This window comes from Mustelus asterias, chromosome 1 (assembly GCF_964213995.1).
Source record: "Mustelus asterias chromosome 1, sMusAst1.hap1.1, whole genome shotgun sequence".
In the NCBI taxonomy this organism is placed as follows: domain Eukaryota; kingdom Metazoa; phylum Chordata; class Chondrichthyes; order Carcharhiniformes; family Triakidae; genus Mustelus; species Mustelus asterias.
This window is the reverse complement of record NC_135801.1, coordinates 171,050,555-171,076,731: the sequence shown is the minus strand read 5'-3', so window position 1 is coordinate 171,076,731 and position 26,177 is coordinate 171,050,555. Positions and strand designations below refer to the sequence as shown.

The following is a 26,177-nucleotide window of genomic DNA, read 5'->3' as shown; positions in this document are numbered from 1 at the left end:
GGGAGTGAGTGAGTTGGGGTGTGGGTGGGAGTGAGTGAGTTGGGGTGTGGGTGGGAGTGAGTGAGTGGGTGGGAGTATGGGTGAGAATGGGTGAGTGGGTGGGGGTGTGGATGGGAGTGAGTGAGTGGGTGGGGGTGTGGATGGAAGTGAGTGAGTGACTGGGGTTTGGTTGGGAGTGAGTGGGGTATGAGTGGGAGTGGGTGGGTGGGGTATGGGTCGGAGTAAGTGAGTGGGTGGAATGTGGGTGGTAGTGGGTGAGTGACTGGGGTTTGGTTGGGAGTGAGTGGGGTATGAGTGGGAGGGGTATGGGTCGGAGTAAGTGAGTGGGTGGAATGCGGGTGGGAGTGGGTGAGTCGGGGTCTGGGTGGGAGTGAGTCTGTCTTACATGCCGTTTTCTCACTCACATTCACCACTGCACACCAGCACACACACAATAATGCACCCACATTCGCTGACCCTCCAATATTCTGGTAACTTTTATTGTTTACTCTTTTATAACTCAACAATTTATCGTTACAATATTGTGTTATGTTGATTCAGAAATTTTCTTTCCTTAAAATCCCAACTTTCTCTGAAATTAAGTTTATTGTTTTGCCAAGCCTTAACTTTCTGAAATTTGCCCATCGGCCCTTGAGTGAGAGAAATATGCAAATGTGACCCCTTGTATGACAAAGTTCAACAAATGTGCTGTGGGTGGTAGTGGTTGTGGGTTTGGAAGGAGCTGCCTTGGTGAGTTGCTGCAGTGCAGCTTGCAGATGGTATAAAGATTTAAAGATTATTTATTGGTGTCACAAGTAGGCTAACATACACTGCTGCCTCTGTTCATCAGTGGTGGGGGGAGTGAATGTGGAAGAAGTGCCAATCAACCAGACTGCTAATTTTGTTGCTTTTGAATGAAAGTGAAAAACATTGGTTAAATGAATTGTACAGGCACATTCTGAAGGACTTACTATGCCTTCTTCAGGTATCCTGCTGTGTTTTGAAACCTCACAACACCAGGTTAAAGTCCAACCAACAGGTTTATTTGGTAGCACGAGCTTTCGGTAGCTTGCCTGTTGAACTTTAACCTGGTGTTGTGAGACTACTTACTGTGCTTACCCCAATCCAACGCCGGCAATTCCACATTGTGTTTTGAAAGTAAGTTCCACCCTTGAGTATTCTTGTAAAGGCTTGTCTGTAGATCCCAGAAAATTGAACTTCAGATTTATCCTATTTATGGCAGCGGTAGTAGGGCCCATTGGCTCCAATGTAATTGTGCACACACTGTGTGGTTACAGAACAATCAGCTGATCTCTTTGAATAGCAGAGAGGGCTCAACGGGCCGAATGGCTTACTTCCGTTACTATCTCGCTAATTTACTGATAGCAGCATTTTATTTCCACGCTTCCGTATTTTACCAAATTGCTATTGTGAGATTCGAACTCTTTTGTTGTGTTAGTTCAAGGTTTTTTGGATTACTGGTCTAGTGACATGAATACTACAATACCTTATCCCTGAACAGGCAGTTTTAATACTTAGTTATTAATATGGTTTGGATCTTAATAGCATTGCTCTTGTAAAAAAGCAGTCTAAATGGGTAAATCCAGGTAATTACATCTGCTTGTAAATGTCTGAAATCAAAGGGAATTACGGTTACCTGTAAATTTATGGATCCAGGTGAGAAGAATTCATCATGTAATGACAGTTTTCTTTTGCAGGGTTGTAATGGTTCCACATTCTAGGTAGGTGCCTAAGGCAATAGTTATGAACCTTGATTCTTTTACTTACTGGCAGAAATTACACCCATTCTAGAGTCTCCTTTGATTGTATTAAGCTCCCCACTCTACTTTAGTTAAGAGTGTGTGAGGACTGCTGCAGATCCTATCAGTTTAGTAAATGCTGCCTTTTGTCCTGTGTGACATTTTAGAGCAAAATTACTGGAAACCTCATAGCCTTCAGTTGTGTAGCCACACTAAGAAAAACCTAATTGTGGTTGGATGAATCATAACTGCAAGGCAGAACCAAACATAATGCGTTTCTTCAACATTTACCACATAGCCAAAAGTTTGAGAAGTGATAACTGACCCTAAGATCAAGCGTCATATCAAGCCCAAGATGGGGTGCGGTACCTTATCTTGTTAGCTTGGATCTTGTTCGTCTCCCTAGTGGGGACCATGAATTGGATTCAATTGGAATTTTAATTTGTTTTTTGGAGCAAACAAGGAATGGATTCAGATCCACTCTGAGCATTGGCTTTGTAACTTTAAGAATGGAGTAAAAAATCAAAATTCCAATAACCCTATCCTCTTTACGAGGCTAAATTATTCTGTATGCTTCTCTATTAAAATACATTGATGTCACGTTGTAAGGCTTGTTTTAATGTAACTAAAGGGATGGACAGTATGGCACAATGTCTGATAATATTTCCAAATTTAAATGGAACAAAGAAGGTATTGTAACTCAAAAGCAAATTACTGCGAATGCTGGAATCTGCAACAAAAAGAGAAAATGCTGGAAAATCTCAGCAGGTCTGACAGCATCTGTGGGGAGAGAATGGAGCCAACGTTTTGGGGCCAGGATGATCCTTCGTCAGAGCTAAAAGCAAAGAGAATCAGCAGAGATTTATACTATGAGGGTGGGGTGGTGAGGGGGTGGGGGAGGGGGGGGGGCAAAGGGAATTGGACAAAGGGAATGTAAATGAGGATACAGAAGGCTGAGAAGGTGCTAGAAGTATCCATTAGGTAATCTCTGGACCTGGAAAAATTTATCAATTTTGCTTTTAATTTCCACTGCTCTATCGCCTTCACATGGTTCATCTCTGACACTTCTCTTCCCTTTCTTGACCTCTCTGTCTCCATTTCTGGTGATAAACTATCCGCCAGTATCCATTACAAGCATACTGACTCCCACAACTACCTTGACTACAGCTCTTCACACCCCACTCCCATTCTCTCAGTTCCTTTGCCTCCGCAGCATTTGTTCTGATGATGCCACTTTCCAAAATAGCGCTGCCAATACGTCTTCCTTCTTCCTCAATCGTGGTTTCCCACCCACTGTGGTTGATGGGGCTCTCAACTGCGTCCAACCCGTTCCCCGGGCCACTGCTCACCCCCACCCCTCCCTCCCAGAACCAGGATAGGGTCCTCCTAGTCCTCACTTTTCACCCCACCAGCCTTCGCATTCAAAGGATCATCCTCTGCTATTTCCACCAACTCCAGCATGATGCCACTACTCAACACATCTTCCCTTCCATCAGTATTGTACAGGGACTGTTCCCTCCGGGACACCCTGGTCCACTCCTCCATCATACCCAACACCTCACCCGCTGCCCACGGCACCTTCCCATGCAATTGCAGAAGGTGCAACACCTGCCCCTTTACCTCCTCCCTGCTCACTGTCCCGGGTCCTAAACACCCTTTTCCGGTGAAGCAGCCCTTTGCATGTAACTCCTTCAATCTGTCCTATTGCATTCACTGCTCCCAATGTGGTCTACTCTACATTGGAGAGACCAAACACAGACTGGTTGATTGCTTTGCCGAACACCTTCGGTCCACCCGCAAGCAGGACCTAGACATTCCTGTCGCTTGCCACTTCAACACACCACCCTGCTGTCCTGTCCACATATCCGTCTTTGGCCTTTTGCAATGTTCTAGCGAACCCCAACGCAAACTGTAGGAACAGTACCTCATCTTCTGATTGGGCACTTTACAGCCTTCTGGATTGAACATTGAGTTCAACAACTTCAGAGCATGGACTCTCCCCTCCACCTTCACCCCATTTATATTTATTTTATTTCATTTTGCTTCATCTCATTCATCCGCTTTATCGTCATTCTCATTTCCATTTTTCCACTTCTCCATTCCAGCTCTCCTTCTTACCACCTCTTCAGGGCAAGTGCCATAATCCCCAGTCCCTTAACCATCTGTACATCTGTATCTCTGTTCTGCCATTCACACATTTTGATCACTTAATGGACACTTTTAGCCTCCCCCCCTCCACCCCCCTCACAGTATAAATCTCCACTGATTCTCTTTTTGCTCTCAGCTCTGACGAAGGGTCATCCAGACTCGAAATGTTGGCTCTATTCTCTCCCCACAGATACTGTCAAACCTGCTGAGATTTTCCAGCATTTCCTGTGAAGTTATTGTAACTTGCTTGTTTTAGTCTAATCCTGTCAATTATTCTGCTGAAGGGTTAAAACATTTAAGCAATATGGAATTTGTTCAGACACTCCTTGTTCTACTATGTTTTTATATCTCCAGGATTTACAATTTTCCCTTTAATACCACCTGTAATAGTCTCCACAAACACCAGTGATTTAAATAAGTATAAAGTGAGAAACCACAATGCATGCTTTATAACACATTTCAGCGACAGTTCATTCAATTTCTAATCAACGCAGACAGGAGACAAAGGGGGTGGGGGGGAGGGGTGTTGCTTCGTGTTGCGGTTGTACAGTAGAAATATCAGTAGACTAGTAGTTCAGAGGCCCACCCTGGGACATAGGTTCAAATCTCACCATGGCAGCTGGTAGAATCTGAATTCAATTCGTAAAATCTGGAATATGAAGCCAGTCATTGTGATCGTGACACTATATTCATTGTTGTAAAAATCCATCTGGCTCACTAGTGTCCTTTAGAGAAGGAAAGCTGCCATTGGTCTGGTCTGGTCTGTCCTACATGCGACTCCAGATCTACATGTGACTCCTGACTGAAATAACTCCTGAGAGGCGGGTGTGCCTTCAACAAACTTAGATTTATTTACATAGTCAGCAACACTCCTGTGGTGGACCTCAGTTGTGCCTTTGTCCTATATGGACCACCGTTGTGTGTGTTTGTCATACCTGGACACATCCCCTTCCAGTTTGGTTCCTCCCCTCGGCACCTAGTATAAAGGTGGCTGTCTCCTCCCCCTTGTTCAGTCCAGGTCGGTTATTTGTTGGGATCTGCTCCTGATTCTGTTGTGAATAAAAGCCTACACTTGTATTGGCACACCGGTAGTCTTTCACCTTATTGATAGCGCATCAACTCCAAAACATGCTTCCTTATACACAGTGTAAACCAAGAGTGCCAGTAATCCTGACACTCCACGTTATTTACACAGGCAGGGCACCCTGATTGGCCGACCCATTATTGCTTTAAACAGAGAGCTCATATTCTAAAGATCCACCTCATGGGCCTTGTTAAAATCATTAAACAGACCCACAGCAACATGGCTGACTTTTAACTGCTGTCTGAAATGGCCCAGCAAGCCACTCTGTTCAAGGGCAATTAGAGATGGGCAACAATGCTGGCGCTGCCAGCGACACCCACATCTTATGAAATAATAGAGATCTAATTGTAATTTCAACCCCACATTCCTGCCTAAGTCTGATAACTTTTAACTCCGTGTTAATCAAGAATCTGTCTAGCTCGGCCTTACAAATATTCAAAGACTCTGCTTTCACTGCCTATGGAGGAAGAGAGTTCTAAGGATTCACGACTCTCAGGGAGGAAAGGTTTCTCCTCATCTCTGGTTAACTGAGTGAACCATTAGTTTTAAAAAGTGACACCTACTTTTAGATTATCTGACAAGACAAAAAATTCTCTCCACATCCACTTTGTCAATATCCCTCAGGATCTTAAAGGTTTCAATTAAGTCACCTCTGATTCTTCTACATAAAAACTAAGAGCAGGAGTAGGCAATTCAGCCCCTCGAGACTGATCCGTCATTCAATATGATCATGGCTGATCTCGTCTTGGCCTCATCATCACTTTCCTGCCCGTTCTCCATAACCCTTCAGATCCATTACTAATTAAAAATCTATCTTTCTCCTTCTTAAATTTACTTGTGTCCCAGCATCCACAGATTCATGACTCTTTGAGAGAAGTAGTTTCTCCTCATTTCTGTTTTAAATCTGCTACCCCTTATTCCAAAACGATGACACTTTGTTCTAACTTGCCCCACAAGAGGAACCATTCGCTCCCCGTCTACTTTGTCTATACCTTCATCCAGGTCATTTATGTAAATTGTAAATGTTGAAGCCCCAGCACCGCTCCCTGTGGCACACCACTCGTCACATCCTGCCAAGTAGAAAAAGACCCATTAATGCCAACTTTGTTTCCTATTAGCTAACCAATCTTCAATCCATGCCAATATGCTACCACATACCATAAGCTTTTAGTTTATGCAGTAACCTATGATGTGACACCTTATCAAATGCCTTCTGGAAATCTAAATCCAGTACATCCTCCAGTTCTCCTTTATTCACATCACTATTGCCTCCTTCAAAGGATTCTAATAAGCATGATTTCCCTTTCACAAAACCATATTGCCTCTGCTTGATTGCTTTGACTCTCAAGTTCCCTGCTGTAACATATTTAATAATGGCTTCTAACATTTTCCCTCTGACAGATGTTAGGCTAACTGGCCTATAGTTTCCTGTTTCTATCTCCCTCCCTTTTTGAAATCATAGAAACCCAACAATACAGAAAGAGGCCATTCGGCCCATCTGGTCTGCACCGACCACAATCCCACCTAGGCCCTACCCCCATATCCCTACATATTTACCCACTAATCCCACTAACCTATGCATCTCAGGACACTAAGGGCAATTTTTAGCATGGCCAATCAACCTAACCCGCACATCTTTGGACTGTGGGAGGAAACCGGAGCACCCGGAGGAAACCCATGCAGACACGAGGAGAATGTGCAAACTCCACACAGACAGTGACCCAAGCCGAGAATCGAACCCAGGTCCCTGGAGCTGTGAAGCAGCAGTGCTAACCACTGTGCTAAAGGAGTTACACTTAAGGGAGTTGCACTTGCTACCTTCCCTGAATCGAGGAAATTCGGGAAAGTTAAAACCAATACATCTCATTGGTCACTTCTTTCAAGACCTTTGGGTGAGATCCATCTGGCGCAGAGGATCAGTTAGTGCGCTGTTCCAACAATTGGCACAATACCACTTCCCTGGTGATTGTAATTTTCCTGAATTCCTCCCTCTGTTCCATTTCCTGATTTACGGCTATTTCTGAAATATTATTTGTGTCCTTTACAGTGAAGGTTGATGCAAAATACTTGTTTAATTCATCTGCCATTGCCCACTACCAATTCCTCAGATGCACTTTCTGTAGGACCATTACTAACTTTGTTAACTCTTTTCTTATTTAAATATCTACAGAATCTCTTATTGTCCACCTTTATATTACCAGCTAGCTCTCTCGTGTACTATAGTTTTTCCCTCTTTATCAATCTGATATGAGTTGAACTTACCGGTGTCCCCTGCAATCTCTCTGGTGCCCCCTCAGCAAATCAACCATAGAGGGTGATGGCTGCCTGAACACCCACCCCAATAAGCCCCTTGCAGGTGAGGCCACCAGGTTCATGTCTCTATCATGTAGTTGTAAATGGCACTGCTGTTACTTCAAACTAGCGTCCGCTGAATATTCAGTGAAGGGTAAAGTCCTGGAGTGAGTGCTCACTGATGTATTAAAATGAGGTTGCTGGGCTCCCGCGGTGTTTATTACTCTGCTGGTGAAGAGGGTTGAAAATCAGAAATCGTGATCTTGCCAGTGAGACTTGCATTTTCCAATTCTCTGTGGATTTTGCGCCAATCCTATGCATGGCCAGCATGGGCTAAAAATTGCCCTCATTGTTAGCGGGGTAAACTAAAATGCAGGGGTTGTGGGGGGGGCTGGCACAGTCTCAGGAAAGGTGGGGTTGAAGTGGGTTGTTTACAAACCTGTTATTCTTGACTGCTGGTAATGGGTTAGAGTCATAGAGGTTTACAGCATGGAAACAGGCCCTTTGGCCCAACTTGTCCATGCCGCCCTTTCTTTTTTAAAACCCCTAAACTAATCCCAATTGCCCGCATTTGGCCCATATCCCTCTTTACCCATCGTACCCACGAAACTATCTAAATGCTTTTTAAAAGATGAAATTGTACTCGCCTCTACTACTACCTCTGGCAACTTGTTTCAGACACTCACCAGCCTCTGTGTGAAACAATTGCCCCTCTGGACACTTTTGTATCTCTCCCCTCTCACCTTAAACCTATGCCCTCTAGTTTTAGACTCCCCTACCTTTGGGAAAAGATATTGACTATCTACCTTGTCTATGCCCCTCATTATTTTATAGACCTCTATAAGGTCACCCCTCAGCCTCCTATGCTCCAGAGAAAAAAGTCCCAGTCTATTCAGCCTCTCCTTATAACTCAATCCATCAAGTCCCAGTAGCATCCTAGTAAATCTTTTCTGCACTCTTTCTAGTTTAATAATATCCTTTCTATAATAGGGTGACCAGAATTGCACACAGTATTCCAAGTATGGCCTTACCAATGTCTTGTACAACTTCGACAAGACATCCCAACTCCTGTATTCAATGTTCTGACCAATGAAACCAAGCATGCCGAATGCCTTCTTCACCATTCTGTCCACCTGTGACTCCACTTTCAAGGAGCGATGAACATGTACCCCTAGATCTCTTTGTTCTGTAACTCTCCCCAGCGCCCTACCATTAACTGAGTAAGTCCTGCCCTGGTTCAATCTACCAAAATGCAATATTTCACCTGTACTTCACCTGCATCATTTTAATGTTTTTAATTAGTCTGGTCATTCTTTGAGGAAACAAATTACTACTACAAATCTATCAGTGAAGAAAATTACCAGAATATGTTTGGTAACTACCTATCTACTTTCCATTACCACCAAGTAAGTGCTAAGACAGTGACTTCAAAGAATGGAAGATATCTTTTGTACTTCTAAATGCGTCAAAATGTGTGTGTTTGTGTGCATATGTATGGGCGTATGTATATTTTGCTCTCCCCACTCCTCTGTGGTCACCCTTGATAGTGCATTTGGAAAGTACTGTGAAACTACCATGACTAGTTCACTGCACGTAATCTTCTGCGACTATAAGTCTCTGTGCACTCAAGACTATTAGATTAAACTGACAAAATGAACATGTACAAAATGTACATGACTGAATTATGCAAAGAGCAAATGTTGGAGACTTGATCTTGGCAAACAAAGCAAAATACAGCAGAGATTGAGGAACTGAAACAAAATTTTAAAAAAGCTGGGAACACTCACCTGGGCAGGCAGCATCAGCTGAGCGCGGTGAAACGTTTCCAGCACTTCTTGCTTTTAGTGATGATTTGGGTTGGCACAAATGTCACTTTTTTTTAGTAAACCATTGGTTCCAATCATGTAGCTGCATTATCTTCACGTACAACATAGAACATTGTATCGCTGTGCTACTTCACAGAGATAAGGCTCCTGCATGGGAACAGCTGCTGACCCGAGTAGGCTTGTGTCAACAGGCAGGCACCAGGACAGTTTATCCTCCACCACTGTGGATCTCTAATCATAAATCAGCTTGGTTTTATTTATTAGTCACAAGTGGGCTTACATTAACACTGTAATGAAGTTACTGTGAAAATCTCGTGGTCGCCACACTCTGGCGCCTGTTGGGGCCAATCCACCTAACCAGCACGTCTTTCAGGCTGTGGGAGGAAACCGGAGCACCCGGAGGAAACCCACGCAGGCACGGGGAGAACGTGCAGACTCCGCACAGACAGTGACCCAAGCCGGGAATCGAACCCGGGTCCCTGGAGCTGTGAGGCAGCAGTGCTAACCACTGTGCTACCGTGCCGCCCATAGTCAATAGTTGTTGAAGCTTTTGGAGCCAGATCTGTCTGCCTTGTAAACTAAGAATAAATATGTGACTTGGGAAAATGGAAAGAGAGATGTAGAGAAATATAATGAGAAGTTCAATGATCATACTCAAGAGTATGCCACACAACAGTACCATTTGTTGGTACCCATTATAATATTGATCACTCAAGAATTGTATTCAGTTTTAAAAGGCACAGGGATGGAGCATTGAGTTAACACGGAGATTTGCAGAGCATGATGCCATGATGCGACAGTGTGGAGGATCTGTAGGTGAACAATTGATCTTTAATATCAAAAGAGAAAATGCTGGAAAATCTCAGCAGCTCTGGCAGCACCTGTAAGGAGAGAAAAGAGCTGATGTTTTGAGTCCAGATAACTCTATGTAAAAGCTAAAAGGCATAGAAAGTGGGAGATCAAGGGTCGTCTGGACTCAAAACGTCAGCTCTTTTCTCTCCTTACAGATGCTGCCAGACCTGCTGAGATTTGCCACCATTTTCTCTTTTGGTTTCAGATTCCAGCATCCACAGTAATTTGCTTTTATTAAATTGATCTTTAATCCTTCAGCTATATTACAATGGTAACCAATTTACACTAGTGCCTCGGTTCACCCATGCCCACTAAGCACATATAGTCTCTTACTCTGCTTCACCCACCCACTACAACTAGGTATATCCCCAGACTAGAGAGCTGTGGTTGAGGGAGCCTGCTGCCTTCCACACCTTGCTGCCTGAGATTACCTTGGCAGGCAACCCTGATGGGACTGGACCTTGAGGGCCAGGGCCTACTTTTGGGCTGCATGGGTATTGCAGTGCTGCCCGCCTTTGGGGCCCTGTTCTTCTCCAAGGGTTAAAGGAGCAGCTGGAGTGAGATCCAGAAGCCCCGCTGTCCTCTGGTGCTGACACTGAACCATAGAACTCATGCCCTCAACTACAGAGGTCATGAGCTGAGCCATGGTGTGGACATCCTCATCATTGGACTGCAGCTCCTGCACAAAGGTCTCCATTGTGGATGCCACCCTCACAGTGTTGCGCTCATTGTGTACGAGTAAAATCACCATCTCATTGAATTGAAGGTAATGGGACTCCTCCAGACAGCAGTCCGAGGAGGGATGCTGTCATCCCTTGCTGATGTTCACGACTCTGCCATTGCAGTTCCAGCAGCTTTGGGATGACCGGACTCAGGGGCATGTCGTCGGCCAGGGGCTCAGCAGAGCCCTGGGCTCTGGCATCTCTCCAAATGCCAGATCCTTGGGACATCCCAGTGTCCGCCTGCTGTGGATCTTGCATTGTGAAGTGCTCACCAATAAGTGATTCAGAAGCTGCCGACTTAGTGATTCCACTGAGGTGTGAGTATCTGCACTGGTTGGAGCTGCAGGTGACAACCTTGATGCCTTGAAAAGTTCCTGACTCCATAGCAGGCCTCAGCTAAGATTCACAAATTGACTTACCTGCCATAGCGCTCTCAACTTTCAGGAACCTAACCTGCTTAATGAAAATATGATGCCAAGGAAAATGGCATTTGCAGCAGGCATTTAAATGGCGACCCATTGCCACTTGACCTGAACATACAAACATTTGAATTAGGAGCAGTCATAGGGGTGTGGATCACAACCTGCATGTTTCCTGCTTTGGGGAAAATTTTACCCATTGGGAATATAAGAAGTTTAAAATTACAGCATGTACAACTCCAGTTTGGTCAGCTTGACCCAGGCTCACTCAGCATCAGGAGGGGACAATTGATACGACCAGTCCCTAGCAGCGCCCCAGATTCATTACCTTCCATTCCCTCTCTGGAAATTATCTGGGAACAAGCTCCAATCTGTTAAATTCCGGATGGGATATCCCCAAATTGTTATGCCCCAGAGGAGGGGGGGGAACTGGATTCCTTTCTTTATTAGACGCAACAAGATTACTTCAAAAGGATCCCTTCTGTTGTGGATACCTTTTCAGTCTAAATGTATTTATGTCTTAAAAGGAGCCAATTTAACCAGGCTTTCTTGAATTAAAGAGAGAGTTTTTTAACTACTAAACGCGAGAAAAATAATAAACACATGCACATACATTCAAACAGATTAGAAATGGGAAGCCAGCCCAAAAAGAATGTACGAATCAGTCTTTGACTCGTCCATCAGTAGATGATTCCAGTAGCGCTGACTTCGGCAGTTGAATAGTTGGCTTTGCGATTCCAGCATCCTGCAGTTTAGCTGAGAAGATGTCCTTCTTCCTTTTCAGCTGTGGCTTTGCTGACTTTCAGCAATGAGAGAGAGAGAGACGATTATTTTTACCTGCCAGAGTGGGGGTGACTGCTGCTGTCTTCCCTTGCTTTTCTGTACCACACTCGACACACCCAGCACTAGTCCACACACCAGGTTTTGCAGTTGGCTTTTTATTCCATATCCATGCATAATCCTGGGAGGGGAAAACCCACAATACAGGTCAGGTGCATAATTTACAGGATATAATTCCTGCTGAGATAATAATCCACTTCCATCACTGCCACCAGAGATTGGCAGTTCACATTTGTATGACTTCTTCCTTTGAAATGTCTCCCTGAGAAAGGATGTGATATTCTATTGTCTCTTAGGTTTTGGTATAATCCACACCGGAGTAGCTCAGATAGTGATCAAATTTACATTCTCAAAATTTACATCTTCAGCTACCTTTGGCTTGTACATCTATTTTTTTTTAAACTCATAAATTCACTATGTAGGTACATAGTTCCTACATGGGTTTTGCCCCATCATCATGACACAATAGCCCTAAGTCTGCAAGTATGAACTGGCCAGGTTTACCTTTTAAAAAGTTAAAATGAAAGACTTTGATATATTTGTTGGGATTAGTCATAAATACAAACATTAGGATGTGGAACTGGACTATGCCTTTTAGCTCCTTGAGTCTGTTCCACCATTCAAAGACATTATGCCTGATTCATGAACTAATCCTATATAGAACATAGAAAAGCTACAGCACAAACAGGCCCTTCGGCCCACAAGTTGCGCCGAACATGTCCCTACCGACTAGGCTTACCTATAACCCTCTAACCCTATATACCTGACTTTGTTCCATATCCTTTATTACTTTTGTCTTACAAAAATCTATTAATTTCAGTTTTAAAATGAATGTTTGAGCTGGCATAAATTGCCATTTGAGTTCGATCTTTCTATCACGAGGATAGAAGTAGTATTTCCAGAAAGGTCTGCTCTAATTTTTAAACCCCTGAACTAGCTGAAACAGTTTCTCCCAATCAAAACTGCCTGTTTCCCTGAACATCCCTAAACGTATGCGATTATGGGCCTGGGTGGGATTGTGGTAGGTGCAGACTCGATGGGCCGAATGGCCTCCTTCTGCATTGTATGATACTATTGCTAGAACGCTGTCAGGGCCTTTGCAGTATTGAGTTAGTAATTGGCCACAACTATTCAGGTCTGGATGGGGCAGGACAGCAGAGCTCAGATCTGATCCATTGGTTGTGGGATCAATTATCATTGTCTCTCGCATGCTACTTTCACTATGTTGTAGCTTCACTAGGTTGAACCTCATTTTTAGATGTGCTGGCCTCTTTTTAGGTACAATTCTGCTGCTGATGATGGCCAGTGTCTCACACATGCCCAGTTTTGAGTTGGTAGATCTGTCTGAAAGCTATCCCATTTAGCACAGTGGTGGGTATCATCAATGTGAAGACAGGATTTTGTCTCCATAAGGACTATGCAGTGGTCACTCCTACTGATACTGTCATGGGCATGAGAGATAAATATTGGCCAGGACAACAGGGATAGCTCCCCTGTTCTTCTTTGAAATCATACTTTGAGATCTTTCCTAACCCCAAGCAGACAGAGGGAGTCTTGGATAAGGTCTCAGCTGAAAGATAGCGGTCAGAGTTCTGAGTCTGATCACGTCCCATTGCAAGTGAGGGGGGAAAATTTGGCGCTTCGCCAAATCTCTGTTCACTGCAGTGGGACCAGAGAATCACACCAGTGTGAATGACTGGAAAATTCCAACCAGCACTGTACTGCACTTCAATATCAGCCTTGATTTTTCTGCTTAATCCCTGGAATGGGACTTAAACCCAGGACCTAATGATACAGAAGCAAGAATGCTATACACTGAGAAACAGTTTACACCATTCAGTAATAATGTCTGAAGGTATTCAAACATTAAAACTTTAAGCTGTCCACGACATCCGAAAAACCCAGGTCCAATGATAATTTGAATTCGCTGATCAGGAATGTGTAAACTACCCTTCGGTTTATCAATGACAAATTGAATTGAATGCAAACATCAACACATTGGTAGAATTCAAAGATGCCTGTACTTCAAAAACTTGCTTATCAGAGCCACCTGGTGGCAAACCTAAATGTAAATGATGACATTGTGGTTGCTGAATATTTTTTAAATGGCCAGAAATCATTTTGGGTGCAGTCAGTCTGCATGGTATGAATCTCCAGGATAGAATACTTTATTATACATCAATAAATACTATTACAGAAAAAAAACACAGCTTAGAGCTTCAAAATAATTCAATTTTTAAAGTTACCTTCAAAAAGGCAAGGACTATTTTTACTTTCTCCAAATGTTGTTTCCTCCTGAAACACAGATGCTGTTCTAAAGGTGTTTGCAGTCTTCTGCATATCTTTCAGGTGCAAGCACAACAAATGTTGGACCAAAGAGGAAGGGAGCGTGTCAATCAGTGTATTCATAGCTTGGCTCATAGATCATCCTTGTTCAAGAGTCACTGCATTATGACCATCTTTTCTCTTTCTTCTCCCCCACCCTCCCTCCTTCCCAATTCCAAGGATTCTGAGCCAATTTTAACACTGCCACCTTAAATGAGATAACATAAATGAGGAATGAAGAGTCAATTTAAGCTATTGGAGAAAACTACAAAAGGATCATTAACTTTCCAAATTAGGGTTTGGTTTAATTTTAAAAAGGAGCATGTGCTGCTTAAAATAGTCAAATGGAATTGGTGATATGGGCTTTACGGCAGAATATTTTAATACCACACTTTTGCTACATTTGAGGAACATGGAAACATGAAAAGGGCATTTAACCACCTGAGCCTGTTCTATCAGTGAGATCACGGTGCGCTACAGCACAACTCCACCTACCCACCTTCACCAAATTTCACTTTATTGATGAAAAAGAAAAAAACAAACAATTTCACATTTAAAATTAACGCAGGATTTAAGAGCAGGATAGGCCAATTGGCCCTTTGAAACTGCTCTGCAACTCAACATCAACGTTGACCTGATGTGGTCTTAACTCCACTTTCCTGTGTGCCCCCATCACCTTTGGCTCCCTTGTCTATCAAAACTCTGCCCTGAAAAAATGGTCTTATATCTAAACTGTGTCCCCTAGTTTGTCTCCCCCAACAAGTGGAAACATCCTCCCAATATATATCCTATCAAATCCTCTTAGTGTTGTGTAGTTTTCAATAAGATCATCTTTCTTCTAAACGCCCCCGAATACAGGCCCAACCTGTTCAACCGTTCTTAAATATGCCCTGCATGCCAGGAATGAATCGAGTGACACTTCTCTATCTAGCACCAATTGTTATTTGTGGAAAGAGTTTCCAACTGTTGTCATCCTTTGAAACACTTCCTATTTTCACTCCTGAAAGGCCTGGCTAACTTTTAAACCATATCCCTAATCTGAGATTCCGCTTTGTGCGGAACAGGACAATGTGATATCTTTCTTCAGAATTAATCCAAAAGAGTTTGCACTGTACCACTTCTGGCCTCTTTTTCTTTAAAAAGTTTATTAGTGTCACATTAGGCTTACATTAACACCTCAATGAAGCTCCTGTGAAAATTCCCTAGTCGCCACACTCTGGCACCTGTTCGAGTACACCAAGGGAGAATTTAGTGTACTCCTAACCAGCACGTCTTTCAGGCTCATTCAAGATCCACATTATGTATAACCTTTATTGTTAAACGCAAAGACCACTTCCCCCTCATTGCTGGAGGAAAGGCACTTGGAGCAACGTTGTGGAAGCATCAGACAGACTGCAGCAGCTAAAAAAGGACTGCCATCATCACCACCTCCTTTTGAGGATGAGAAATTCAGCCCTGCCAATAACACAAAACAAACATGCAACTGAAGAAAGTTTTGATTCCGTGTCATGCAACTAGTAACACCAGCAGCACTTTGCAGTGAAATGGAAAAATCACACCCTGGAAACCAGCAGGCTGCAGAAAAAGTTCATAAAGGAGAATGTTAGCACATTAGAAAGGGTCTACTGAATTGAAGAGAATTGAAACCTTGTCTTCAGTGTGGATGAACCATCATCCAAAACTATAATGGACAGTTTTTGCAATGATCATATAGAAAAGATTACTCGCAGTTGGTAGATATAAAAAATATTGAGAATCCACATCTGCAGTATAAAGCCAAAAGAGAGTTGAGGAATATAAAAAATATAACTCTGAATTTTAGAAGTGCTTCAAACTAATCAATGCAGTTGGTGAATCAAGAGTCAACGCATAGAAATCTAGAAGTACAAGCACTGTAGTGATCGGAAGATTTGAGTTCCAGGCAGTTCTGATTCTTTGTTTCTGTTGCAAAAGTCATTCGTGATTAACCTGCTCATTAGATGGAGCAATGCCAAGTCAACAGGTTCCAAGTTGTGGCGAATACGAGGGAATCAGACTTCTCATTACGTCCTCATTGGAAATGGCACAAGAATTAAAGAAAAGGATAATTAGTGAAAACTGCATGAGGTGGCCTGAAGACATTTTATTAAGTTTCCAGAAGGAAAATTAGCTGGGACGACAGTAAGAACATGCAAGAGGCCATCATGACGTTTTGCTGGTAGTTGAACAGCTTGGATCTTTTGGCAAAGGTTAATTCCCATTTCCGATTCCCTTTAGCATACAATAGAGATGTCAAGAATGCAGAACTTTGACCGACAGGTAGGGCAGGGCACTCTATTGGATAGCCACGTTTCTGGATGTTGCTGATCTTGGCGGCTGGCGAACCACTTCCCCATACAGGTCAAGCACCACATGGGGCGACAGTAACACTGCTGACATTCGCCCTCATTTGGCTCCTGACAGATTTTGATGAGTTTGATGTTGGCGGCTGTCTGCATGCAGCCAATACATGGCTCAAGTTCCTGTTTCAAAGGAACAGTGAACAATTAGAAATTGTCAGTCAATATCTCAACAGCACGAGGATTTAATGAGATCGCTCACTTATTTGCAACATTAAAGTTTGAATACAAGATGATCTATTTGTGATTTTGCCTTTTCAATAAAAAAAAAGCAATTCCCGCACCACGTTTTAATTAGGAACTAGTGTAATTTTGGCAAGTTCGTGCTGCATCCACTTAAGGTCAATCACTGCCATGTACAATATCATCTCAATTTGTATTCTACCCTTTGGCTAATACAATTTAACATCTCATTTCTCTTTTAACGAGGGAAAAAAAAGACTTGCACACATATAGCACCTTTTATGACCTCAAGACGTTCAAAGCGCTTTACAGCCAATTAACTACTTTGAAGTGGTCACTGTGGAATATAGAAAACACTGCCGTGAATGTATTTACAGCAAAGTCTCTCAGCAGTGTGATAATGGTCAGCTAAACTATTAGGTGTTGGTTGAAGAGCAATAGGAGCAAGGCCATTTCAAATGGTTTCACGTGGCTAAAGAAATGGTGCGGGAAAGAGGGGTTCCATTTCATGGGGCATTGGCATCAGTATTGGAACAGGAGGGATCTGTAGAGTTGGGACAGTCTTCACCTGAACCGATCTGGGACCAGTGTTCTAGCGAAAAGGATAAATAGCGTGGTCACAAGGACCTTAAACTAGCAAGTTTTGGGGGGGGGGGGGGGGGGGGGGGGTGGGGGAGAGAGTAAAACTACGGGACATGTAACAGTTAACAGAAAGCAAGGTTAGCATGTGGGGAGAAGGTTCCAACTACATCAAAGATCAGGAAAAAAGTTAAAAGGAAGGAGAACTCAGGAGACGTTATTAATGGAAGTGTTAGAATTCAAAAAGAAGGTACGAAAACTAGCATAAGGGCACTTTATCTGAATGCTCAGCATTCAAAACAAGATAAATGAGTTGACGGCACAAATCATTGCGAATAAGAATGATTTGGTGGCCATTACAGAGACATGGTTGCAGGATAGTCATGACTGGGAGTTAAATATCCAGGGGTATCAGACTGTTCGGAGGGACAGACAGGAAGGTAAGGGAGGTGGCGTAGCTCTGATATTTAAGGATGACATCAGGGTGGTAGTGAGAGATGATATAGGTTCTATGGAAAAAAAGGTTGGGTGGAAATTAGAAATAGAAGAAAAGAATCACTGATAGGCGTAGTCTATATGCCACCAAATAATAACATCACAGTGGGGCGAGAAATAAACAAAGAAATAACTGATGCATGTAAAACTGGTATTGCAATCATCATGGGGGATTTTAATCTACATGTCGATTGGTCAAACCAAGTCGGTCAAGACAGCCTTTAGGGAGGAGTTCATAGAATGTATCCACGATAACTTCATTGAACAGTATGTAATGAAACCCACGAGGGAGCAAGCTATCCTAGATCTGGTCCTGTGTAATGAGACAGGAATAATTAATGATCTTACAGTTGGGATCCTCTCAGAAAATGCAATCACAATATGGTTGAATTTAAAATACAGATGGAGCGTGAGAAGGTAAAATCTAATACCAGTGTCTTGTGGTTAAACAAAGGAGAATACAATGGGATGAGGGAGGAGTTGGCTAAGGTAGACTGGGAGCAAAAACTTTATGTTGGGACAATTGAGGAACAGTGGAGGACTTTCAAAGCGATTTTTCACAGTGCTCAGCAAAAGTATATACCAGTGATAAGGAAGGACTGTAGAAAAAGAGATAATCAGCCATGGATATCTAAGGAAATAAAGGAGGGTTTCAAATTGAAAGAAAATGCATACAAAGTGGCAAAGATTAGTGGGAACCTCGAGGATTGGGAAATCTTTAAAGGTCAACAGAAAGCCATGAGAAAACTATAAAGAAAAGAAAGATGGATTATGAGTAAACTAGCTCAGAATATAAAAACAGATAGCAAAAGTTTCTACAAATATAAAAGACGAAAAAGAGTGGCTAAAGTAAACATTGGTCCTTCAGAGGATGAGAAGGGGGATGTAATAACTGGAAATGAGGAAATGGCTGAGGTATTGAACAGGTGTTTTGTGTCGGTCTTCACAGTGCAAGATACAAATAACATGCCAAAAATTGATGACAGGTGAGGACCTAGAAACTATTATCACGAAAGACGTAGTGTTGGGCAAGCTAATGGACTAAAGGTAGACAAGTCTCCTGGTCCTGATGGAATGCATCCCAGGGTACTAAAAGAGATGGTGGGAGAAATAGCAAATGCACTAGTGGTAATTTACCAAAATTCGCTGGACTCTGGGATGGTTCCTGCAGATTGGAAAACAGCAAATGTGATGCCACTGTTTAAAAAAGGAGGTAGATAAAAGGCAAGTAACGATAGGCCGGTTAGCTTAACTTCTGCAGTAGTGGCGTTGTGCATCAAACTCACCTTTATTTTGCCAGCAAGCTTTAGCTCATTAATGCAGAGCATTATTTCAAGTTCAATTGCTGCTGCAGGACAAAATGACTTGCACACAAATTAGGTAAAGGAAAGTTCAGCATCAAAAGCAGGGAATGCTGCTCAAAGTGGGTTTAATATCTTTAACAGGTGGAGACAAACTTGGGAATCATTTAAGAGGCAGTTGTAAGCTGCAATGAAGGAAGGGGTTCAGGACGTAAACTGCAGATTCCCTTTGCAGGATTATTGACAAATAACTTCCTTCACTTGCCTTACCTTTAAGCCTCCTTATTTGCTGTTTCAGTTTTCAGTATTGTTTATAAACTCAAGATCTTGCTTTGGATATGCTCATCCAAGCCAGTACATGCATTGCAGCTCACAAAGAACTGCAATGAGGGCTAGTTATTGCCTCTCCTGCAAGCACAAGATTCTTGCCATCCATCTATTACATTCCCCTGCTTGATCACTGTCTCAGGTTGATTCCCAGCATCATACGAGACTCCAAGCTGGGCATTTTTTTTTCTGATTCCACATCCTGTACATCACAAAGACTGGAGGAAGGTTATAAATTTCCAACTCCTTAACTTATGGCTCTGCAAAGGGAAATTAATAGGCTTAGAAAAAGAGGGGGGTGACATTAGCACCCGTGCATTAGAGTGAAGAGCACATGCTAGTCAAATGCTCTAGCTCAGGGAGCTGAGATCAGCAGAACTTTCCAGCAGGTTGTTTACTTGTTAGAAGAACAGAATCTCCAGCTCGGAGGAGGTAACAGCCATGCTTCTGGGTGAAGATTTAATAATAAAGCTATGTAAGCAAGGCCCGGAATTTTAAACAATGTTCTGTGTATAAGCGGTTTGTATGTGCGATTTGGTGGACAGAGCTGTATTAGAACACTCGCCCTGTGAGAACTGTTTTAGAGAACTGTATTAGAGAATGCTGCTCCAGAAGTTTCTCTGGGGTAGTTCCCTCCATGCTTGAATCATGAGTAAATGATCGTAATGTGTCCTTGGGTCTCTTGTGGTTAGTTCGAAGACGACCATAAAAAAATCACGCTCATTTCTGCTTCAAAATAATTTAGACAGCAAAACTTTCACAAATAGTCCAACCTGCATTTCCCTTGTCACCTATGGCAGCATCACCACATGAAATATTTTTGACGCAAGTGCAATCTCCCTCGGCCTTATCAGTAAAAAAAAAAGCATTGAGCAGATGCTGGTGGAAAGGAAGATTAAAAAGTACACATTTTACTGAGGTTTAACTCAGCAAATATGAATGTAAGAACTAGGAGCAGGAGTACGCTATTTGGCCCCTCGAGCCTGCTCCACCATTCAATAAGATCACGGCTGATCTTTTTGTGGACTCAGCTCACTTACCCGCCTGCTCACCATAACCCTTAATTCCTTTACTGTTCAAAAATCTATCCTTGCCTTAAAAACATTCAATGAGATAGCCTCAACTGCTTCACTGGGCAGGGAATTCCACAGATTCACAACCCTTTGTGTGAAGAAGTTCCTCCTCAACTCAGTCCTAAATCTGCTTCCCTTTATTTTGAGGCTGTGCCCCTAGTTCTAGTTTCAACCGCCATAAAATTTTCCCTTCATAATTTTATATGTTTCTATAAGATCCCCCCTCATTCTTCTGAATTCCAATGAGTATAGCCCCAGTCTACTCAGTCTCCTCTCAACTCCGGAATCAACCTAGTGAACTCCTCTGCGCCCCCTCCAGTGCCTTTCTCAAAGGAGCCCAAAACTGTACACAGTACTCCAGGTGTGGCCTCACCAGCATCTTACACAGCTGCAACATAACCTCCATTTTTAAACTCCAGCCCTCTAGCAATAAAGGACAACATTCCATTTGCATTCTTAATTACCTTCTACACCTGCAAACCAATTTTTTGCGATTCATGCACAGCAGCATACTGCAATATTTTACCATTTAGTCCATTTTGCTGTTATTCCTGCCAAAATGGATGACCTCACATTTACCAACATTGTACTCCATCTGCCAAACCCTTGCCCACTCACTTAAACTACCGATATCCCTCTGCAGACTTTGAGTCTAATACATAAGGTTATAAGGTGATCCATGCGCAACCACTCCCCTTCTACAGTTTTTTTTATTCAGAATTATATTCATATTGATGGTTTTCACTTCTTTTGTCTGGTGCAAAAAGCAGATTTTGTTTCAATTTATTCATATTAATGTAGAACAACAAGTTTCCTTTTTCCAGCTGCTAACCCAAATAATCTTTAATTTTATCAAGAAACGCGATCAGTTAATCAGGAATTGGGCAGCCATTAGAAGGGGAGACTGGAAAGCCACAATGTGTGGATGAACAGCCTGATCTATAGAACAAACTGCAGATGCTGAAGGGAGGTGTGCTTGGGCTGCCATCTCTCCCAACTGGAAATGGGGATCAGGGTCTACAAAATAATCATTGATAGGCAATGGAGGAGAAATTATGGAAAACACCTTTATTTTCACGAATTCAGGTTCAAATAATATTAACGTGCATTATGTAGCACCTTCCAAGTGTTAAAACTTCTCAAACTACTTCACAAAAGTGTTAACAAAGTTTGACACTAACCACACAAGGATATATCTGTACAGGCAGGTGACCAAAAGCTTGGTCATACAGGTAGGTTTTAAGGAGGGGAAAAGTAGCGAGGGAGTCCCAGAGTTCAAGGCTGATGGCATAGCCATCAATAGCAGAGAAGAAAATCAGTGATAGTGAAAAGGTCAGAACTGGAGAAGCATAGATATCTCGGAGTTGTAGGATGCAGTCAGGTTACAGAGATAGAGGTGGTGAAATTAGGACATGTAGTGATTTGAAAACAAGGGTGAGAATTTTAAAGTCAAGGCATTGATGGACCTGGAACCAATATAGGTCAGTAAGCACAGGGTTGATGGGACTTGGCGAGCTAGGACAAGGGCAGCAGTGTTTTGGATGAACTTGCATTTATGGACGGTGCATTGTTAAATAGTGCAATAATAATGGACTGATCCACAGATTCAGAGGATACACTTCATATCTCATTTTCAAACAAAAGGATATGGGGCCAGCCTTAACTTTGCATGGCTGTGTTGTCACACAACAGTTTTATAGGTAAAAAGAAAGCTTGATTTTGACTACATGTACCTGATTACCAGATAGATTATATCGTTGGTTCAATTCCACCTGGATCTTGAACGTGTCAAGAAACATGTCACTTAGAGACTGATGGATGACGACATTATGGGCATTTCGAACTGTTGTGTGGAGTTTCTCACGTAGCTCACCATACTCAGTCGAATTCAGCCTACAAATAAACACAAAGACATGACGGGCTTTACTTATTTAATTTCTGAGGATTTCTTAGCACTGCTGCCTCACAGTGCCAGGGACTCGGGTTCGATTCCAGTTTGGGTCACTGTCTGTGCGGAGTCTGCACGTTCTCCCCGTGTCTGCATGGGTTTCCTCTGGGTGCTCCAGTTTCCTCCCACAGTCCAAAAGACGTGCTGGTTAGGTGCATTGGCCATGCTAAATTCTCCCTCAGTGTACCTGAACAGGCGCCAGAGTGTGGCGACTAGGGGATTTTCACAGTTACTTCATTGCACTGTTATTGTAAGCCTACTTGTGACTAATAAACAAATTGAATCCAGCTGTAGATTGGACTCCATTACCCACCTAATGTCGAATGGCTTGACGTTCGGATTGATGCTGCACACTCGGATTGTGAGAAACTGTACAGGAGTATTCAAATCAGGACACAGTTCATGCTGCCTTGATTCAGTCAATGTAAGATGAATATCCTGTTGCTGTGCTATATGAACATTATATGTAGTCACCTTCATCACCCAGGTATCCGTGACAATAACTCGGCCTCCTGGCGCTCCAGAAGCAAATTTATCAATCCTTCGGAACTCAGTATTAACTGAAGATGCCACAGCTCTCCAACCAGACTGTGGAAGGGCATAGTGCGCGAGGGTTCTGGATATTGGATGGTTGCCCCACTTATTTAAGGACCAGTACAACACCACAAGGCTAGCAACAGCAGGAATGAGCACAGCAGTCACTAAGTAAATCAACCAACCCTCGCTTACTAGGAAGTAGAACTGCTTTTCACCAGAGGATGCAACACACATTCCGACATAATAACCTGCAATAAACAACAGTTGAGGTGAGTAACATATATGAAAACACTAATACAGGAAAGGGTCACTTAATACCCACTCAGACTTTCATCAAGATACTAAATGTTTTTACCTTACTACTCCCTTATTTTCACCCTTCCCTTTCTTCCTAACATAATCCTTACATCCGCATAACATCTTCCAAGATCAGGGTATTGAATTTGATGATCAGCCATGATCATAATGAATGGTGGAGTGGGCTTGAAGGGCCAAATGGCCTACTCCTACTTATATTTTCTACATTTGTTTCTATGTTTATGAAAAACCTCAGTCGAAGTAAGAAAGCTAAGGATCATAAGGCTGACTGTACTGTCAGAAGTGGGATGCATGGAAAGATCTGAAACTGCTGAACTTTGTAAGGAGGGAAATCAGAGGAAAGGCTAAAGGTAATGTAAATATATAAACCATATGTAGGCATATATAAAAGCAAATAAGATGCAATTCAGGACAAATGCTAGGAACGATTGAGTCACACAAAGAGTTAGGACAAAACAAACTGGAATGCTTTGGATGTTGTGCTAGCTGCTCGCCTTATGATACTGTATACACAGAAGGTACTGTGTTCAAATCCATCACTAACTCAGGCGAGGAGGAACCAAGTTGACACATCCACATACACACCTCACCTGGCTCACAGGTTTTAGTACCGATATGAAGAAGCTTTAATCAGCAAACTTCACGTTTAGTTCCATTTCATTTAAATTTGGAAACTCATTCAGTGAAAGCAGTTGTGTAACTAAACACCAAACTCCCAGAAAGTCCATGTCTAATGCACTGTTTGGCGGGGGGGGGGGGGGGGGTGAAGAGTTCAGATATTGTCTGCACTTTAAAGTTGACATTGACACCACCTCCCTACAGTTAAAAACACAAGTGCTTAGCCTCAAAGCGATATCCAGTTTCCAAATCCACCCGTTCCCTCCCCCCACGGCCCGGCCCGGCTAACTGCGCTCCCTGCCGGGCCCGGCCAACCCCGATCCCCCTCCCCAGCCCCAGCCAGCCCGCTGACCTAGCGGCAGGAGCGAGTGCACGGTGACAGTGGCCGCCGTCCTGCGAATGTGGTAATGGACGAAGGCCAGATCCTCGCTGCCCAGCTGCGCGGCCAGCAGGTCCTGCACCGTCACCCCGGCCGAGCGGAACTCGGTCGGAGTGAAGACGAAGCAGAAAGACAGCACTATATAGAAGAGGCTGAAAGCAGCCTCCGGGCTGTCCATCTTCAAGCAGGCCCGGCGGTTCCCCTGGAGACCCGGATATCCGGCCCAGACCCCGCCCCCATCCCCGATCCAGACCCCGCCCCCATCCCCGATCCAGACCCCGCCCCCATCCCCGATCCAGACCCCGCCCCCATCCACGTGTCCAAACCCCGCCCCCTTCCCCGGCCCAAACCCCGCCCCCTTCCCCGGCCCAAACCCCGCCCCCTTCCCCGGCCCAAACCCCGCCTCATCACCGATCCAGACCCCGCCCCCTTCCCCGGTCCAGACCCCGCCCCCTTCCCCGATCCAGACCCCTCCCCCATTCCCAGCCCAAACCCCGCCCCATCCCCGTGTCCAGACCCCGCCCCCATCCCCGGTCCAGACCCCGCCCTGTTCCCCGGCCCAGACCACGCCCCCGGCATAGGCCCCGCCCTATCAGGTGAGCAGAGGTGGTCAGTTGGTGAATGGGGTGATGCTGTGGACACAGTAAGAGTTTTAACAACACCAGGTTAAAGTACAACAGGTTTATTTAGTAGCAAACGCCATAACCTGCTACCAAATAAACCTGTTGGACTTTAACCTGGTGTTGTTAAAACTCTTACTGTGTTCACCCCAGTCCAACACCGGCATCTCCAAATCATGATACTGTGGAACATTCCAGGCTGAGGGAGAGTCAGTTCACTATCGGAGATGTCCTTTGGAACATTGTCTTGGGAACGTTGTGTCAGGACGGCAATTTTGAATAAAGTATGTGGGAGATTAGGTTAATCCATTTATATGTATTAGGAATAATAGACTCCCTGCGGTACAGGAGGAGTGATGTGGATTTGCCAGCGTTGGACTGGGGTAAACACAGTAAGAAGTCTCACAACACCAGGTTAAAGTCCAACAGGTTTATTTGGTAGCAAATACCATAAGCTTTCGGAGCTCTGCTCCTTCGTCAAATGGAGTGGAAATGTGCTCTCAAACAGTGCACAGAATCACAGAAATCAAGTTACAGAATACTGATTAGAATGCGAATCCCTACAGCCAACCAGGTCTTAAAGACACAGACAATGTGGTGGAGGGAGCATTAAACACAGGTTAAAGAGATGTGTATTGTCTCCAGACAGAACAGCTGGTGAGATTCTGCAAATCCAGGAGGCAAGCTGTGGGGGTTACTGATAATGTGACATAAATCCAACATCCCGGTTTAGGCCGTCCTCATGTGTGCGGAACTTGGCTATCAGTTTCTGCTCATTTTCCAGAGAACCTTTTGAATTTTATTGTATATGTGCATGGATGAAAGAAGCCAACTCCATCTTGCTAGTCCAATCTCTCAACAGTATTCACAACAGCATTCACTACTTTGGCACAAAACTTGCCATAAAAAAACAAATTAAAACAAATAGCACAAATAGATTCAACAGAAAACTGGGAATATTTCTTGAGAGAGGGAGCAGTGTTTTTGGTCAACTGATTTATGCGTTCTTACAATTTCCCAGAGTTCTTGGACAAACGATGTAATTGTCTAAACCCCTATTTTTAATTAAAGCCTCTTTGAAGGATGTATTGTCAGTTGTTTGTGATTTTCTTTGGATTTTGCTGCTGGAGCTTTAGAACTCAAAAAGAAGCATGAAATTAGGCCAGTTTTAATT

At 43.4% G+C, this 26,177-nt stretch overlaps 1 protein-coding gene across 2 annotated transcripts; it reads right to left on the bottom strand.

Moving 5' to 3' along the window:
• Positions 1 to 8,535: 8,535 nt before the first annotated feature.
• Positions 8,536 to 24,643, bottom strand: tmem129 (transmembrane protein 129, E3 ubiquitin protein ligase). Of its 2 annotated transcripts, none has more exons than XM_078223082.1 (4): positions 24,357 to 24,597; positions 22,845 to 23,316; positions 22,317 to 22,476; positions 8,536 to 12,043 (listed from the first exon to the last, which is right to left on the bottom strand). In XM_078223082.1, the coding sequence occupies exons 1-4, from the start codon at positions 24,559 to 24,561 to the stop codon at positions 11,885 to 11,887; spliced, it is 996 nt and encodes a 331-aa protein (XP_078079208.1). In that variant the 5' UTR covers positions 24,562 to 24,597; the 3' UTR covers positions 8,536 to 11,884. The 2 variants fall into 2 exon arrangements, with proteins under 2 accessions (XP_078079208.1, XP_078079199.1); XM_078223073.1 differs by lacking the exon at positions 8,536 to 12,043 and adding an exon at positions 14,062 to 16,748 and having other exon boundaries at positions 24,357 to 24,643.
• Between the last annotated feature and the right edge of the window lie 1,534 nt (positions 24,644 to 26,177).

Coding starts and splice junctions, on each gene's coding strand:
- tmem129 (XM_078223073.1), bottom strand. CDS start 24,561: ATGGACAGCCCGGAGGCTGCTTTCAGCCTCTTCTATATAGTGCTGTCT. Junction 22,477..22,844: donor GTCAAGCCATTCGACATTAG/GTGGGTAATGGA, acceptor GTTTATTTGTAG/GCTGAATTCGACTGAGTATG. Junction 16,749..22,316: donor ATAATCTATCTGGTAATCAG/GTACATGTAGTC, acceptor CCTTTGAAACAG/GAACTTGAGCCATGTATTGG.